The 18490-nt window shown below is 36.9% G+C and overlaps 1 protein-coding gene across 1 annotated transcript in view; it reads left to right on the plus strand.

Moving 5' to 3' along the window:
* The window catches only part of fn1a (fibronectin 1a), a 31053-nt gene extending 12839 nt beyond the window's left edge, over window positions 1-18214 (plus strand). Inside the window, exons 19-46 of the mRNA XM_077215875.1 lie at window positions 327-605; window positions 1590-1853; window positions 1951-2045; window positions 2216-2384; window positions 2478-2564; window positions 2987-3178; window positions 3613-3885; window positions 5873-6064; window positions 6172-6261; window positions 7294-7560; window positions 7657-7773; window positions 8471-8635; window positions 8738-8893; window positions 9022-9135; window positions 9899-10168; window positions 11180-11367; window positions 11797-11884; window positions 11964-12143; window positions 12245-12334; window positions 12576-12764; window positions 12920-13009; window positions 14001-14455; window positions 15317-15455; window positions 15538-15705; window positions 16574-16699; window positions 16813-16919; window positions 17002-17118; window positions 17395-18214. Of these exons, the coding sequence (XP_077071990.1) occupies window positions 327-605; window positions 1590-1853; window positions 1951-2045; window positions 2216-2384; window positions 2478-2564; window positions 2987-3178; window positions 3613-3885; window positions 5873-6064; window positions 6172-6261; window positions 7294-7560; window positions 7657-7773; window positions 8471-8635; window positions 8738-8893; window positions 9022-9135; window positions 9899-10168; window positions 11180-11367; window positions 11797-11884; window positions 11964-12143; window positions 12245-12334; window positions 12576-12764; window positions 12920-13009; window positions 14001-14455; window positions 15317-15455; window positions 15538-15705; window positions 16574-16699; window positions 16813-16919; window positions 17002-17118; window positions 17395-17463 (4736 nt within the window). The 3' untranslated portion in view covers window positions 17464-18214. The remainder of the gene's footprint in view (window positions 1-326; window positions 606-1589; window positions 1854-1950; window positions 2046-2215; window positions 2385-2477; window positions 2565-2986; window positions 3179-3612; window positions 3886-5872; window positions 6065-6171; window positions 6262-7293; window positions 7561-7656; window positions 7774-8470; window positions 8636-8737; window positions 8894-9021; window positions 9136-9898; window positions 10169-11179; window positions 11368-11796; window positions 11885-11963; window positions 12144-12244; window positions 12335-12575; window positions 12765-12919; window positions 13010-14000; window positions 14456-15316; window positions 15456-15537; window positions 15706-16573; window positions 16700-16812; window positions 16920-17001; window positions 17119-17394) is intronic.
* The last annotated feature ends 276 nt before the right edge of the window (window positions 18215-18490 follow it).

Genomic DNA, 18490 nt, shown 5'->3' on the forward strand with positions numbered 1-18490 from the left:
TCTAAAACAAACAGTCTTGAAAGCCTATTATTCTTTTCCCTGTCAGGCCCTCTGGTCTGCCGGTAGGGTGTCTGAATTCTTTTGCTCAGATGAGCAACTTTTACAGAATGGTAAACACATGTCTGAATGAGAGGCTACAATAAAGTTAAGCCCTTCAAAGGAAGGTCCCTCAGAATCAGGTTTGTGACTCAAAAAGGTAGAAAGGATCATGATATTGTTTTGTAAGGAGCCACCTTTTATTTCTTGAAAGTATTAGAATAGCATGAAACGTTTTCCATTATATTCCAAGGTCTGAATAAAGGAAAAAAAAAAATTTCTACCCACAGAGGAAGTTCCCTCTCCAACCGATCTGCAGTTCTTTGAGGTGTCTGACTCTAAGATCACAATCACCTGGACCGGTCCATCCACTGAGGTGTCTGGGTACCGTGTTTCTGTGGGTGAGGTGAGTCCAGATGGATTGACCGAAAGAGAAATCCCGCTCCCGGTGACACAGAACGCCTACGCTGAGGTCTCGCACCTCCACCCTGGAACCCTCTACCGTTTCTTCATCTTTTCTCTCAAATCGGGTGAAGAGAGCGAGCCACTGGTTGGAGAGCAAGCTACAAGTGAGAAAAGATTGTTTCTACAAAAATAAATAAATAAATATAAAACAATTTACTTGAGAAACAACATTGCAATATAATATAATGTAAAAGAATTTGATAATTTTACAATACAAAAAATCTTGGCTCAGTGTTGCTATTATTTTGCGGTAACACTTTATTTTGATGGTCCCCTTTAAGCCTGGGACACACAAAACCTATTTCAAAGAACTAGCTATGTCGAAAACCGACGTTCTTGCATCTGCTGCATCTGGACCAAAAAGTGGCGCTTGATCACACAGCACAGACTAGAGCCAACTGCAAACTAGCACATGCGTTCTGCGCCTGCGTGTAAGGAATTAACTGTCTATATCAGCAGGTGTCAATAGTATATATTCGTCATTCAAAAGGAGAAACCGAAACAAGCATATATATATATACAAGATATATGCAGATATACAAAACGTAAACAAAGCAGTGCTTGCTTACCATTTTGAATATCAGTTTTGTTGATCTGACACCAAATTTCAACATGCTAAATCGGGCAAACTGCCGCCGACGTGAGCCCGATGAGTGCCGGCGCAAAAACTAGCCTGACAGACGCTCGCTGGCGGCCCGTCGTTGTCAGATGGCCAACCCTCGGCTTGGTGTGTCCCGGCCTTTAGACATTCTGTTGACTATAAGTAATGTTGCACCTACATGTCATATCTCTCATTAGAGTATGTGTAGACTGTCTGCTTAAAATCTACTAGCTATTTATCATGATGGTCCCCCAACAGACATTTTACTTAATATAAGTAACTATGCAAGTTCATGCCACATTACTCTAAACCTAACGCCTTATTCTACTAACCTTACCATACCCCTTATACTCTATTGAGAGTTAGTTGACATGTAAGTGCAACCTAACTTATAGTCAACAGAATATCTAAAGGGGACCATCAAAATAAAGTGTAACCATTTTGGCACTATGATGCATGCTAACCCTGTACATCTTTCCCTTCACAGAGCCTGACAAACCCACCGATATTCATTTCACTAACATTACTGAGGACAGTACTGTAATCATCTGGTCGGCTCCTAAGGCTCAAATCACAGGTTACAGACTTTTCCTGACTGTTGAGGGCTCAAACCCCAAACAGCTGCGTATTCCCGCCCGCTTGTCACAGTACACCATCCTCAACCTGCAGCCTGATACGGTGTACACTGCCACTCTGCATGCAGAAAAAGGCAATGTGCTTAGTGAGGGGTCCCTCGCCACATTCGCCACAAGTGAGTTTCTGTTTGCCTGTCAAAACACTTCCAAATACACTCACAAATCATTAACCTCAATTTCTAAAGGAATAATTCTGTATTTTCTGGCTTTTAGTTCAGCCAATGGGAAATGCTCCTTACTTCAGCACTGATGTCACAGACACTTCCATCGTTGTCTCCTGGATCCCTGTGCCTAAAATTGGATACAAGGTAGGTTAGCATTGAAATATAGACACTGAAGCAGCTATAGGCCATTGCGTTTTGCTTTAACGGCTACTGTGAGAAAGTACTCTTGAGAAACAGGCTTTTGACATTTCTGACATTTCTTACATTCTGACACACTCAACACACAATGTTTACACTTTAATTTTGCTCTGCAGTTAACCGTGAGGCCCAGCCAAGGCGGAGAAGCCCCTAGGGATGAGATCTCCGAGTCTGGTAGTGTCATCATCTCAGGTCTAACCCCTGGAGTTGAGTACACCTACAGCGTCCAGCCGGTCATCGGCGGTCACGAGCACGGCAACCCCATCACTCGACGGGTGGTCACTCGTAAGCGCATTTTTCTGTTCTTATTATATTGAGCTTATTAAAGATGTGGGAGAGTGTGAGAGAAGTTTTTCTCTCTGTTTTATCTGTCTATAGCTCTTTCTCCACCCACCGATCTGAACCTGGAGTCCAACCCGAACACCGGAGAACTGACTGTTCAGTGGAGCGATGCTAAAATCCCTGGTTAGTATCAAGGGGGTGGGGTGGGGGCCATCACGTTTTTCAAGTGCATAAGTTATTGTATATCATGTGATTTTTTAAAAATAATACATTTCACACATGCACAAGATATTCATAACATATGATAGAACTCCTTATTCGGAACCACTTTGCCTCTAGGACCACTGCTGTCAATCAAATCGTGAATAATATGTAGGCTATTTGGACATACTACTCTTTTGGCGTACTCTTTTTGCATAGAATATAGTAGGAAAGTATTTGATTTCGAATGCAGCGACAGTGTTCCATTAATTACAGACAGCCTGAAAAGTCATGGAAATAAAATACAAAAAAAAATGCAGGATTACTGTGTAATAAAAGAATGTGAAGCACTCTGTCAAATGAGCTCATGTGTTCCCTTGGCAACACTTGTTCTGTTCCCGTAGACATCACGGGATACAGAGTGACCTGCACCCCCACCAAAGGACAGCAGGGGAACTCTGTGGAGGAGTTTGTGAAGGCGGGACAGAACTCGTGTACGTTAGAGAACCTGAGTCCAGGAGTGGAATACAATGTCAGCGTGTTTACTGTGAAGGATGACATGGAGAGCATTCCTGTCTCCAGCACTGTGACTCCGGGTAGGCATAAGAGCTTTTTGAGAGACAAATCACCCCATACCTCAATAATTTTGCATCAGTAACTTTGCTTAAAGCATGTGTATTGTAATCAGTGCAGTACTTGCTTTTAATGCCTATTGAGGCTTTAAATACAGAGAACATGCAGATTACTAAATACACATTGCTTTCTCAATAATGACCAAAAAATGTGAAGCAACAATAAAATCAGCATATGTTTCTGTTGTCAGCCGATTTTGGCAAACAGAACATAATTTTTGGTCTGTATTTTAATATATTATATTCTCTTATCACAAATTCCTAATGCTCATCTCCATGGTTCAGCATTCACAATATGAACCATGAAGGATCTGTTTTTTGTGCCGATGACTTACCTCCGCCACTCTGTGTTGTGTCTCTGTCTGTGTTGGGCCTCTGGCACCTTCTCTCCTCCCCAGATGTGCCCAAAATAACTGATTTTAACTTCATCAACATCACTGACTCCACTATTGGCCTCAGCTGGAGTCCTCTTAACTCCACCGCCATTACGGGCTACCGCATCACGGTGTTGGCTGCAGGGGACAGTGTCCCAATCTTTGTTGAATTTGTGGAGCCCACGACAGGCTTTTATACCGTCCATGGTCTGGAGCCCGGTATTGATTATGACATCACCGTCACCACAGTCACGGAAAACGGAGAGAGTGAACCCATCACCATCACCCAGCAAACAGGTAAAGAGGGTGGGGAACTTGTAGGGATAAAAATTGCTGAACAAAATGTCTTCAAGACTTTACATGCATGTATGATGAAAAATAAGGCTTTTAAAAAGGCTCCAAATAGGGCTTTTTAAATAATAGTAACAATAGTAATTTTGTTTACACAAACTTTCTTTTTCTTTCTCAGTAAGATTTTTTTTTAAATCTTTTTGAAAGAAGTCTCGTATGCTCACCAAGGCTGCATTTATTTGTTAAAAAATATAGTAATAACAGTAATATTGTGAAATATTTCACAATTCATTTATACAATTTAACTGATTTCTATTTAAATATATTTTAAAATGTAATTTATTCCTGTGACGCAAAGCTGAATTTTCAGCATCATTACTGATCACATGATCCTTCAGAAATCATTCTTATATGCTGATTTGATGCTCAAGAAATGATCAATGTTGATAATATATTATTGATGTTGTTGTTGCTTAATATTTTTGTGGAAACCGTGATTTTATTTCGGGATTCTTTGTTAAATTAAAAGTTCAAAAGAACAGCATTTATTTGAACACAAATATTTGGTAACATTATAAATGGCTTTACTGTTACTTATGACCAATTTAATGCATCATTAGTAAATAAGCATCAACTCCTTCCAAAAAAATCTTACTGACACAAAATTTCCGACCGGCAATGCTTAAAAAAAAAAGGGTTAGAGTTGGATGTTTTTTTGGGAGTAAAAATAGATATAGTACAAAAACATATATATATATATGTATGTATGTTTTTGTACTATATATATATATATATATATATATATATATATATATATATATATGTTTTTGTACTATATATATATATATATATATGTATGTTTTTGTACTATATATATATATATGTTTTTGTACTATATATATATATATATATTTATTGATATAGTACAAAACATACATATATATATATATATATATATATATAGTACAAAAACATACATATATATATATATATAGTACAAAAACATATATATATAGATATAGTACAAAAACATACATATATATATATATAGTACAAAAACATATATATATATATATATATATATATATATATATATATATATATATATATATATATATAGATATAGTACAAAAACATACATATATATATAGATATAGTACAAAAACATACATATATATATATGTATGTTTTTGTACTATATCTATATATATATGTATGTTTTTGTACTATATCTATATATATATATATATATATATATATATATGTATGTTTTTGTACTATATCTATATATATATATATATATATATATATATGTTTTTGTACTATATCTATATATATCTATATATATATATATATATATGTTTTTGTACTATATATATATATATATATATATATTATGTGCACCTTTTAAGTGAAGAAAACCTGTGAATTTAATAACCTGTTGGCCCGAATGAATGTGCAGTAAATCTGTGTCTTCATACTTGCTGAACATTCCTGCTCTTTGTTGCTACAGTATTTCTTTATGTACATATGGCAGCCATATCCCTATTTGAAAGTGGCTTGAGGAAAAACTAGCAGCTGTTTCTTGTTGCAGCACTTTATCCTTCTTTCCTTCATACTCTTTTATTTTTTCCTCCCTCTACCACACCATTTTATGTCTCCTTTTCTTCCTCACTCTCTTTTTGTCTGGAGAAAACTGATGTGTAGACCCACATGGCATCAATATGTGTGACTTCTGCTTTTCACATAAACATATTCTTGGTCTAACCTCTAGAAATGGTGCTCATTTTCTAATTCCGTCCTCCACCGGTTACTTTTAAAATAACTGAAATAAAAATACTATAATAGTAATGGAAGAGCCTTCCACAAATCGGACATTGAAAATATTTCATTATATTCTTGGAGATGTTTTAACCATTGTTTGATGCTTCCAAAACACAGCTGCTTTTAAATGGAAATAAAAAATCTTGCACTTGCCTCCTGTCTCTTTTAGCTGTCCCTGCCCCATCTGGCCTGTCCTTCGGTGGAGTGACTGCAGACAGTATGCTGGTGTCCTGGAATGCCCCTCAGGTCCCCAAATCCGCTGATATCGATCGCTACATCATCCACTATCATCCAGTCGATGAGGACGATGACACCACCGAGCGTACTGTGGAAGGAAGCGAAAAATTTGTCGTTCTTCGCCGTGCGTGACTTTTACAGCAGAATTGATTTATGTTTGTTTGTGCAGTCCTGTCTTTAGTGTCACTAATGAAAAGTTGTTAGTAATGAGTCTCTCTGTGTGATTTTTAGATCTGGTTCCCAACACTGAGTACCTGGTGAGTGTGATTTGTGTCTATGAGGGGAGAGAGAGCTCACCTGCGATTGGCACTCAGAGAACAGGTAATAATGGTGATTTTTACTTTTTTTGCTTCGATATAGGCCGACGTAGACAGAACAAATTTCTGTTACCGTAATTACCCTTTTATTTCTGTCCGTAAAATGAAATGAAATATCCCTTAAAAATTTAGAAAACATTAAGAAAAAAACTACTAATTTTGCCAGCTAAAAAAAAAAGAAACTAACAAGTGGAGATTTCCAATTAAAGAATGTTATTTGTTAATGTATACATTATTATGAACTTTTGAATATTTTAAGGAGTGTTTTTTTTTTTTTTACTGTGGTATCTAAATTGGTATTGGTATATCATGAAATATCATCTATAAATATCAGCTCTTCTAACTAGTGTCCGAAAACAATGTTAAATTAGTCGTTTAGTTAAATCAGGGTTCTCTAAATCAATCATTTTTTGGACTGTCAAAACTTTAAACTGTATTTGCCTTGAACCATATTTGTGAAAATTTCTATACAAGAAATTTGAATTGATAAAGTTTATCGATAAAGTTTATTTTACAGTGTCCGTTTCATGTACTTACCATAGTAATAACAGTAAATTGTGCATAATTACATGCAACTAACCCTAAACCAAACCCTAACCTTAACCCTATGGTAAGTATAAATTGTTGATTAATATTACTCAGTACTTAAAAATATAATTACACCGTAACATGACACTTTAAAATAGGTGAAGTCATTACAGTGTAATTACACAAATAGGCACCAAATTATATTAATTAACTACATGTCCTTTCTATAGGGTTAGGGTTTGGTTTAGGGTTAGTTGCTTGTAATTATGCATCATTTACTGTTATTACTATAGTAAGCACATGTAAATTGTTACCTATTTTTTCAATGCTTTAGTTATTTTTATTAATCTCCTTATTTTATTACATTTTATTTATTGTCTCAAACAAGCATATATGGGTTTTAATATGAAAATATATAGCTTTAGAAAGGGTTTCCGTAAAACAAATGGGATCATCCTATTTCAAGCCTGTTTCATTGGTTGACTAATTGATGCATTTTACTTCACAGTCCTTGACGCTCCTGTCGGCCTGCAGTTCTCTGATGTCGGCACCAACTCCTTCACCGTGCGCTGGCAGGCTCCTCAGGCCGTTATCTCAGGATACCGTATCCACTACCAAATGACCAGTGGGGGGCGTGCTAAGGAGGAGAGACTGCCCCCATCTAGAAGCCATTTCACCCTTACAGGCCTGACCCCGGAGACAGAGTACAGCATCAACGTCTTTGCCGTCAGCGGATCCCGCGAGAGCCTGCCTTTAACTGGAACCCAGTCTACCAGTATGCTTCTACATCTCTTCCTCTCTTTTGACTTCTCATTGCGACTCACTTTAGATCTTATTAGTACTAATTGTCTCTCATCACTATTTCTCTTAGTCTCTGATGCCCCCACTGACCTGGAAGTCATTTCCTCAACACCAACCAGCATCACAGTTCGTTGGGACGCCCCTTCGGTCACTGTGAGGTACTACAGGATCACGCACGGAGAGTCAGGTAGGTCATTGGATCCTGTTGTTGATCAAATAATGTTGTTGAGTTCACACCAACATGAATATTCGGCGCACAAATTTGGTCAGATTTTCGCATGTGATTGCCTGTTCAAACCAGTTTGTAAAAAACTAGCAGACGGACTGAATTAAAATACTAATTCACTCTCTGTGCATAAATACCCTGGTTACTTTGGGACACAAAGCGCTACGTGAGTTTACATTTCTAACACGCGCTTTTCATAAAGAAAAACAGTATTTGCATGTTTTCCTGCCATTGTTGCCTGCTTTAGTTAGCTTACGTACTAGCATAGCATACAGATACCCAATTAGCCTGATAGCTTAGCTTATACACCACACATTTGCACTTACCTTACATGTATTCGCAATAATCTTTATGTAGTTATGTAGTAAATTAAGTGTTAAATTCCATACATTTTAGATATAAAAAAACAATGTTATGTTCATTTATTCGTTTAGTGGGCTAGCTGTAGTCACAGTGATAGAAAAGTGATTAGAACCCATCTCTGCAAAAATGTTAATAATAATAATCTGTCGCATTGACTGTGTACAAATAATTGTGATGGTCTGATGTGAACAGATGCATTAACAGTCATTTATCCAATATTTGCACTGAATATCTGTGTTGGTGTGAAGAGTTTTTGTCTGCCGTTGGCTAAATCATTCTAATTTTTCCCATGCAGGAGGGTTTGACGCTCCTCTGGAATTTACTGTCCCCGGCTCCCAGTCTACTGCTACTATTGAAGGCCTACGTCCTGGCACCGATTACACCATCACCGTTTACGCTGTGACCGGCAGAGGGGACAGCCCTGCGTCCAGCACCCCCATCCATGTTATACATAGAACAGGTAATCCAAGAGTCTGTCGGGTCTTTGTTCACTAGTTTGTCAGACTTTTTTAAGGATTTAGGAAGTCAAAAATGTATAAATGAACTTCTTTTCTTCAAACAGATATTGAGTCTCCACCCGGGATGGAGGTGACTGATGTGAAGGACAACACTATTACTGTACGCTGGAGTCCGGCAGTTGGTCCCATCACAGGATATCGTGTCACAGGAACTCCACTAAATGGACAGGGACCCGTTTTCTCTGAAGTGGTGGCCCCAGGTAATGTATATCAATGTATATATAATACAAATATTGTGTTGTGCCTTCTCTTATGTACATTTGAAATGAAGGAAGTAATGTTGTCAAAGTGAGAGTTAAGTTTGTGTGTTTTTTATATGTAAATCCAGACCAGACTGAAATGACGTTCTCTGGCCTGATGCCGACAGCAGAGTACACCGTCAGCGTCTACGCTCTGGGCCAGAACGGAGAGAGCCCCCCTCTGGTCGAAAATGTGCTCACAAGTAGGTGTACAAACTGAGAAAAATAGAAGGATGAAAGTGATTGGATCCCTTATGAAATAGAAGTACAATTTAGCATAGTTTTAAAAAGAGTACTAGAAATAATATACTTTAAAATAATGTTATCAAACACTTAATTCCATGTTAATCTTAAATCAAAATGTATTATAAGTTACATGTTTATTAAATGCAATTAGCTGAACCTTAAAGTGCTTTTTTGACTCGTTCAAAATTAACTTTAAAAGCAATACAGAATAACACACAGTTTAAATTATAATCAAGTCCTTCACATGTGCCTCAGAATGTTAGTCAGCTCATCAAAATAAGTGCACTTCTTTATAGCACAACTAAAGATTGTTACATAGTAATTTAAAATGTACTTTTAAAGTTAATGTTTAATTTAATATTATAAAATGTGCAAAAAAGTGTGTTAAAAACATAGTCACGAATGTCATTAAGAACACTTAAGTAAACCTTTTATTTCATTAATATTAAATAATTTGGATGTACAGTTTTTTTGTTTTTTTTTAATAAGCTTTTAAGAGTTGAGGTGCACTACAAGTGCACATTCAATATACAATTTAGCACACTTAATTTCACACAGGATATTAAAGACATGAAAGTGTCAAAAACATGGTACCGATTCACTATTAATTCATTGTTTGTAAATATTAAAAAGTGCTTGCAATGTAAACAGTGCAGATGTAATGACATCAGGTTTAATTGAAACAGATGAATTCATAGTTTCAAATATTTCTCTCTCCAGCGGTGGACAAACCCAAAGACTTGTCCTTCAGTGACGTGGACTCAACCTCCATGCGCATCTCCTGGGAGAGTCCTGATGGCGTGGTCTCCTCGTACAGAGTGTTGTACTACAGTCCAGAGGAGGGAGAGAGAGAGCTGTTCCCTGTCCCGAATGGAGATGAGGAGTCTGCAGTGATCCGTGACCTCAGACCGGGCACAGAATACACTGTTAAAGTCATCGCAGTGCACGACCGGACCCCCAGCCCTCCTCTGGTGGGCACTCAGACAACAGGTATTACATTCAACAACTGCACTATTTAATAACATGTCCACCGATGAGCATTTATATTCGGCCTTTCTAACTATAATAATTATTGACATGCATACTCATTTTTATTAAATGAGTATATTTGAATACTCAATTTTAATTTAATCAGTATATTAAATATATTTATTTATATATATATTTTAATTAATTATTATTATTATTAGCAGTAGTAGTAATACTGTTTATTATTACTATTTAATCAGTTCGCACTATAAGTCTTTGATGTATAAGTTCTGCACTGTGGATGCAATCGTCAATGCAATGATTGATACAATGATGCAAGATTTATAAACTTATCTTGAAACATGAATGTAAATGAGGCTACCTATTATGTTTGGTTATCATTATTATTATTATTATTATTATTATTGTTATTTCAAATGTTTGGGATCAGCAAGATTTTTATTTTTTGAAAATGTTTATACTTTTATTCAGCATCAGCAAGGATGCATTAATTTGATCAAAAGTGACAGTAAAGACATTTGTTATTTTACAATTGCAAATAAATGCTGTTCTTTTAAACTTTCTGTTTGTCCAAAAAAATCCTGAAAAAATAATTATCACGATGTTCACAAAAATATCAAGCAGCTCAACTGTTTTCAACAGTGATAATAATAATAATACGTGTTTCTAGCGCATCAAATCAGCATATTAGAATGATTCCTGAAGGATCATGTGACTGAAGACTGGAGTAATGATGTTGAAAATTCACAGGAATAAATTACATTAATTTTCATTTTAATATATATTATGCATTTTAAATTGTAATACTATTTCACAATACTTCTGTTTTTACTGTATTTTGATCAAATAAATGCAGCCTTGTTGAGCATAACAGACTGAAATACATTTAAAAACAAAAAATCTTACCAACCCCTCAATTTTTTAAAAATTTTTTTGCAATCGGCAAAGTTCTTCAGAAAAATCTGGTAATATAATTAATGTTCTTTTTAATATTCCCTTTTCTTTCTGTAGCTATTCCTGGGCCCACCAGTCTGCACTTCTCCCAGGTGGGTCCAACATCCTTTACTGTCTCCTGGTCTTCCTCTAACGCCAGGCTGACGGGTTACCGTGTGGCCATCACCCCCAAGAGCAAGAACGGCCCCACTAAAGAGGACAACATCTCCCCTGACTCCACCGAGTTCCACGCCACTGGACTCATGGTGAATAACCTTCTCATACTGGAGAAGTTCATTCTCTCAACACGTTAACCTCACTTATATTAGTGACTAGTATAGAACAAGCTACTTCATTCCTTGGAGTCTTTGCATCACACTTTTAATGCTAGAAAGTAGCCCTTATAAACAGCACTGAAGGGTTTCATGGAAAGATCACTATTGAAACAGCTGTTCCTCTTTTTTGACTTATCTACTCTTGATTTTCGCTGTGGTTGTGGGTTACTGGTTCTCAGAGAACAATGCTAATCTCCATCAGGCAAACCTCACTTTGTATATCTACCTTGTAATTTTGGTCAGTGGGTAAATCAAAGATTAAAGCCTTCACCAGATTATTTCAGAAAATGATATGGTATTTTGTGGAGCATGATTTCAAGGCTTAGCTTCATTTTTTCCACCTTGTATGCGTGTTTATAGCCTGGCACTGATTATGAAGTGGAGGTTTACGGTGTGAAGAACTCTCTCACCAGCCGTCGTGTCAAGGGAGAAGTCACAACACCTGACAGTAAGCCACGTCTCTAAATCAGACCCACATTCTTCATGTGTGTGCTGGCCAAAACTCAATCTAGATCTCATTTTCCCAGACATCAGTCCACCGCGACGTGTCCGTATATCCAATGTGAAGGACTCCTCCATCACTCTCACCTGGCGCTCTAAGACCGAAACTATCTCAGGCTTCCTGGTAGAAGCCACACCAATTATGGGTGGCCATAATCCTATCCAGAGAACCATTGAACCGGATTCACGCACCCACACGATTACTGGTACTGTACAACTCCACACGGTTATAGCAACTTATGTAACAGGCTGCATCATTTGCTTGGCAAATCATATTTTTATGATCATATGATTCTGTGTCCTATAGGTCTGGAGCCAGGAACCATTTATAAGATCAATATCTATACTCTGAATGAAAATGGACGTAGTGAGCCTTTTACCCTTACAGCTACTACAGGTACATGTATAATATAATATAATACAATTACTTTGAAGGTGCTGTATGTAACTTTTTCACTCTATTAAAGCATAAAAATACCATAATGTGCTTGCATATATTGCAGCAAAATGCTAAGTTCACATACTCGTTTTTCTGAAAAACACGACGATCTCCGATATTTTGAATTCGACTGCAGTACATATTTCGACCACTAGCTGCCATTCTTACAGACTGCACCTTTAATTTTTTTTTTTTCCAGCGAAACCAGTGATTAGCCCACCTACAAAGCTCCATTTCACCTCTCTGACTTCCACTTCTATCTCTTTCACCTGGGAGTCTCCACGAAGCACTATCACTGGATACTACGTGACCTATGAGGAGGCTGGAGACCGTCCTAAAGAGTTGACCCCTCGACCCCAGGCTGACAGGACCTACGCTTATATCTCTGGTACTGCTTTTTCTCAGTTTATGCCTTTCATAATGTTCTATCTTTTGTTTCTCCTTATTTAAATTTATTTATACTTTTTTTTTAGACTGCTCACTATTGAATTCTCTTTTTTTTTTTATTCTGTTTTATTTTATTTTTGGGTTCTGTGTGTGTAGGTTTGAAACCAGGCACTGAGTACATTATCAAGATTGTTGCATTAAATAATGCTCAGAGAAGCACTCCACTGACTGGAAAGGCAAAAACTCGTAAGTACACCTTTATTAACCTTTTTTTTTTACTACTGTTCAACAGTTTGGGGTCAGAACGATTTTTTTATATTTTCTTTTATGCCCACCAACGCTGCATGTATTCTATTGAAAATACAGTATAAACTGTATTTATATGTATATGTATGTATATACAGTATATATATATATATATATATATATATATATATATATATATATATACATATATATATATAATATAATTCTATTTTAGTATATTTTAAAATGTAATTTATTCTTGTGATAGCAAAGCTGAATTTCCAGCAGCCATTACAGAAATCATTCTAATATGATGATTTGCTGCTTAAGAAATATTTTTTTATTATTATATATGTTGAATACAGTTGTGCAGCTTAATCATTTTGTGGAAGCTGCAATAAATGATTTTCTATTCAGGATCCTATTGAAACCGAAATCTTTTTAACATTATAAATGTCTTCACTGTCCGTACTGCTTTTTTGCTGTATAAAAATATTAATAATATGTTTATATTAATTACAATTTTTATATATATATATATAATTTATTAATAAAAGATCTCTTACTGACCCCAAACTTTGTAACTGTACATGTACATGTTGAAATACAGTTTTTAAGTATTTTGGGGATGTTATTGGCGGTCAAACTGTTTATATTATAATACATTTTATAATTCATTTCAACTAAGCTATTAATACATATTACATAGCAACGCCTGAGTTTGAAAGAAACACTTTAAAGCTACTCATTTTTAAATTGCTTTAAAACTACACCGTGTAACTTTTGCCACTCTAGCAGTTGATGCTGTACTCACTCATTTATGTAATTTTTCTTTGTTCAAAATTGTATATGTGTTAATTCAAAAGAAAGAAATGCAAGGTTGATCTAAGCAAATCACAGTAAATTAAATATGCTTTAAATTGCCCTCTGCTGGCAAAAATTTGCTATCGCATTACTCAGTTGCTTGCCCCTAACACAATTTTTATGCTAGAACTGGAAAGTCACCAGCTGCTCCCTCAGCTCCCCGACCCCAGCCGGCCCCGTCATGACATACTAGATGTCCCCGAGGACAATGACCACTTCAACAACCACGTGCAAATGCTGGGGCCAAACCGACACAACACACTGGGGCAGCAGGGCCAACACATCTACACTGAATATCAGAGCTTCAACCTGGGAAACAACGGCCAGCAGCCTCATCCCCCAAACCACCGCGAGCCCCTAGTCTACATCCCTCTGCCAGGAGCAGATGGCCAGAGGGTGCCGGTGGTGAAGGTGAACGAGGGCCCTGAACCGGGCTTCCCCTTTGGTGGCCTTTATAATGAGACAAACCTGCCCCAGGAATCTCAGACCCAGACCACAATCATATGGCAGCCCGTGCCGCACACCTCAGAGTATGTGGTGTCATGCAGTCCCATCACAGAGATCAATGAGAAGAGCTTCCAGGTGAGTAAACTAGCTGACAGTATTTAATATTGGTATTAAATACTAGTGTTATCAATCAATTCAATTATATAATTTAATAAAAAAATCCCAATTAATCACAAATATCAACACTTACTAATAAAGCCCCAAATCCAGATAATTTAAAACATTACACCATTAAAACAATGGTCAGTAAAAAAAGTTGATTTGAGCCACGTGCAGAAGGACATTTCAATTGAAATTACTATTCTTTATTTAATAATAATTATTTATATAATTAAGTATTTTATATATGCACAACTGTTCATAAGTTTGGGGATAATAGTTTTTTTAATGCATTTATTTGATAAAAAATACAGTAAAAAATATTTTTACAATTTAAAATAACTGTTATAACTGACTATATATATATATATATATATATATATATATATATATATATACTAGTATTAGCATGTAAACTTGTAAAGTATTTTTATTACTCCAGTCTTCAGTCACATGCTCTCATGTGATCTAATTCAGAAATCATTCTGATAGGCTGATTTGCTGCTAAAGAAACATATTATTATCAAAACCGTTATTATACTGTACATTATTGTTGCAGACATTTTTTAACTATTAATAATTATATAAATGTATTTATTTTGAAAAATATTTGTATGTAATTAATTGTATTAAATTTACATTTAAATTTGCCAGCGCTAATTAATACATTGGTATACTGAAACAATCACACAGTTTAAAAACTAAAAATCAAAGTGCAAATTTACCCGTTTGGAAACGTACAGTAGGTCCTAATTAATGCCTCGTCTAGCTGTTGATGTTTTTTTAATGGTATGATATTTTCAGTGATTATTAATTCGATTGCATTCTCCCTTTCAGATGCGTCTGCCTGGTACGTCTACTAGCGCTACACTGATCGGTCTCACCTCTGGTGCCTCCTATAATGTTCTTGTGGAGTCTGTCAACGGAGACCAAAAACAAAAAGTCCTCGATGATGTTGTGACTGTTGGAAACAGTGGTAAATCATCCAAAATTTCAAATCTCACATAACCACATTTCAGAAGTGTACATGCTTGATCTTAACCCCTCATATGCTTTAGTTCCAGGGGCTGGAGTGACTCCCTCAAGCAAGGATGTGTGCTACGACACATTCACTGCCACCTACCATGAAGTGGGCGCTGAGTGGGAGCGCATGTCTGAGACAGGCTTTAAACTCTGGTGCACGTGCCTTGGCCTCGGCAGTGGTCATTTCAGATGTGATTCATCCAGTGAGTGAATGAGCAGTGCCGCTAAACTCCTCACTCTAGCATGGGCAACCGTTTACCATTTTAATAATGTGTTATGTTTGTTTCAAGTGCCCCTCTTATGCTTTTTCTTCAGATATAACCTTTCATGTAGTTTATAATTTAGCTTTTTGTGAATGTACAGTAAAAGTTCTGCAAAGTTTTAAAGATTAAAGTGCACGAAGAAATTGAGTTATTAGGGGTTTTCGCACCTTTTCATTGTTCCTAGAACTAATGGCGGAAATACTCGCTTTTTGGCGTATCCGCATCGCAGGAACTGGGAACGAGTTTAGGTCTAGGAACGGCCTTTTGAGGGAACTAAATGATCTCCTACTTCCGTGTAACCAAGCACATATAGGAACTACCAGTGACGTAATTCTACACTGATTGGCCGAACGCACGCGGGATTACATGCAGATTATAGCTTATATAGTATTTTCTCCAAGAACTAATGGGCGTTTCGTTTCCGACACGCGCTGTAAGCGGTACTCTGTTATGTGTCATAATAGGGAAGAAAAGACTTTCTTAGATTAGAATATAAGAAAATATCTTCAATTAGTACACTTGAGATCTTTTGTGAAATAAGTTTTTCCCCCATACTTTTGCCCATGTTAGCTTTTTCCTGACATGTTTATAGAGGTTTTCAAACATGACAGTCAGAGATGAGGTGGCTCATGTCTCAGATTTGTATTGTCAGCCACGGTATAAAACTCTGAGACCAGCTTATTAACTGCAATAACCACTGTATGAATGTGTGTGTGTGAAGGATGAATACACTGGAAAACTCAAATGTCTTTCTCCACACACTTCTGAGAGTTTATATGCCAACCAACACGCATCTCTTAATCTACAGAGTGGTGCCATGACAATGGCCACAACTACCGAATTGGCGAGAAGTGGGACCGTCATGCTGAGAACGGTCACATGATGAGCTGCACCTGTCTTGGAAACGGGAAAGGAGAGTTTAAATGTGAACCCCGTAAGTGTCGTTTTTTATTTATTTATTTTTTTAACAGTTGTGTCTAAGCAAGTTTGAATATTTCATTGTAGTTGTAAATCGGTTAGTTGATTGACAATCATTGTCTGCTGTAGATGAATCCTCCTGTTATGATGAGGGAAAGTTGTACCAGGTTGGCAACCAGTGGCAGAAGGAGTATCTCGGAGCCATTTGCACCTGTACCTGCCACGGAGGACAACAGGTAACACTAGGTCCTATGTCCTAGTTTCCACACAATATATATACTGTATATTCCCATGTTTAAAACCACGCTGTCTCTCCAGGGCTGGCGCTGTGAGAACTGTCGTCGTCCTGGTACTGAAGTTGACGCGGACCTCATTCAGCCTCCAGTGCGCACTGATGCTTTCGACCGCTACAGAGAGAACGCCCTACGCAAACTAGTGAGTCTTTTATAGATGTGATGCCCAAAATTTCGTTTTTGAAAAATTAGATTCATCTTTGATGAATGTCAGATTTGAGGGTAATTATAGCTATAGATATTGTATATTATTATGCACTATGCATTACCGTTCAAATGTTTGGGGTCGGGAAGATGTCTCTTCTGCTCACCAAGGCAGCATTTATTTCATCATCACATACATTTTACTATCTGGAGATTTTGTAAATATTTTGAATTTTGCCATAAAACAAGTGCACTTTTTACTTTTGCCCTACAGAACATCCAATGTCCCATTGAGTGCCTGAGACCGGACCTGTTAGCAGATGCTCAGAGCCCTCTAGAATAAATGCTCGTATTAGTTTTGCCCAATACTGGAGAGGACACGACCCCCAGAGACTTTATCTAGCATCCTTGGTGCTTCTCTGTCCTTATTTTTACTCACACTGCAAACTCTGTCCTGCTGATTCCACCAGTGAAATCACGCCCAGAGACAAAACTTCTCACTCTTCTGATTGGTTAAGTCTGCAGCCAGTCTCCCTCTGCATAGTGGATGGAAGGACGCCATCCGTCTACACCGAGATTCCACTGGTTTGAACTTTGGCTGTTGACATCTTAAACGCTGGAAACTCAAATCAGTGGAACATCAGCAGAGAATCAACACATCTTGCCTTTTGTGTTTTTCAGTATTATTGCCTATTGTTTGATTGTGTTTTTTTTTAATGATTTTGTGACTTTTTTGTGTGTATTTTTGTCAGTGATAAACTTTTATTGGTGTTCTTTTCTAAAACAAGCACTGTCTTACAATGAGAACCTTTGTGCCTTGTAGGCATCCTTTTTGTATGATGTAATATTCGCCCCTCCTTAATCTGATTGGTTGGTTGAAATCTGTGGCCTTTGTGTCTGCCAGGAGACAAAGGAAAGCACTGTGTTAATGAAGAAGTGAACTTTTTTTCTTCTTTTATTTATCCCTTTTATGTATGATTTTGATGGAATGCAGATTATGGGTGTATACTGTTTTTTGTTTGTGTTTTAGGTGCCAAAGTCTTAACTACTGTGGACAAAAATACTTTTTAATAAAAACATTTTTTTGTACAATGTTTGTGATTCAAAGCCTATTTGTAAGAAGCTTTCAGGGGACTAAAGCAGCATTCAGCTGGTGTCTTCTTTTTTCTTGTGGTCTAATAGGTACGGGTGTTCAGGAAACTTGTTTGAAAAGTAACTATATTTGTAATTCCATATGGGGGCGATAGCGGTGAAATGTGTAATATTCTCTTATGTATAGAGGGAAAAAAATATAAAAGAAATCGTGGCCCAATTTGTTCCCACAATTTAGTAATTCGTTCCCTTGTTTTAGGTCAGTTGTGGCCACATTG

The sequence above is a fragment of the Siphateles boraxobius genome, unplaced genomic scaffold (genome assembly GCF_051911475.1).
Source record: "Siphateles boraxobius isolate OS27281-9 unplaced genomic scaffold, OSU_SipBor_1 7, whole genome shotgun sequence".
NCBI classification, from domain to species: domain Eukaryota; kingdom Metazoa; phylum Chordata; class Actinopteri; order Cypriniformes; family Leuciscidae; genus Siphateles; species Siphateles boraxobius.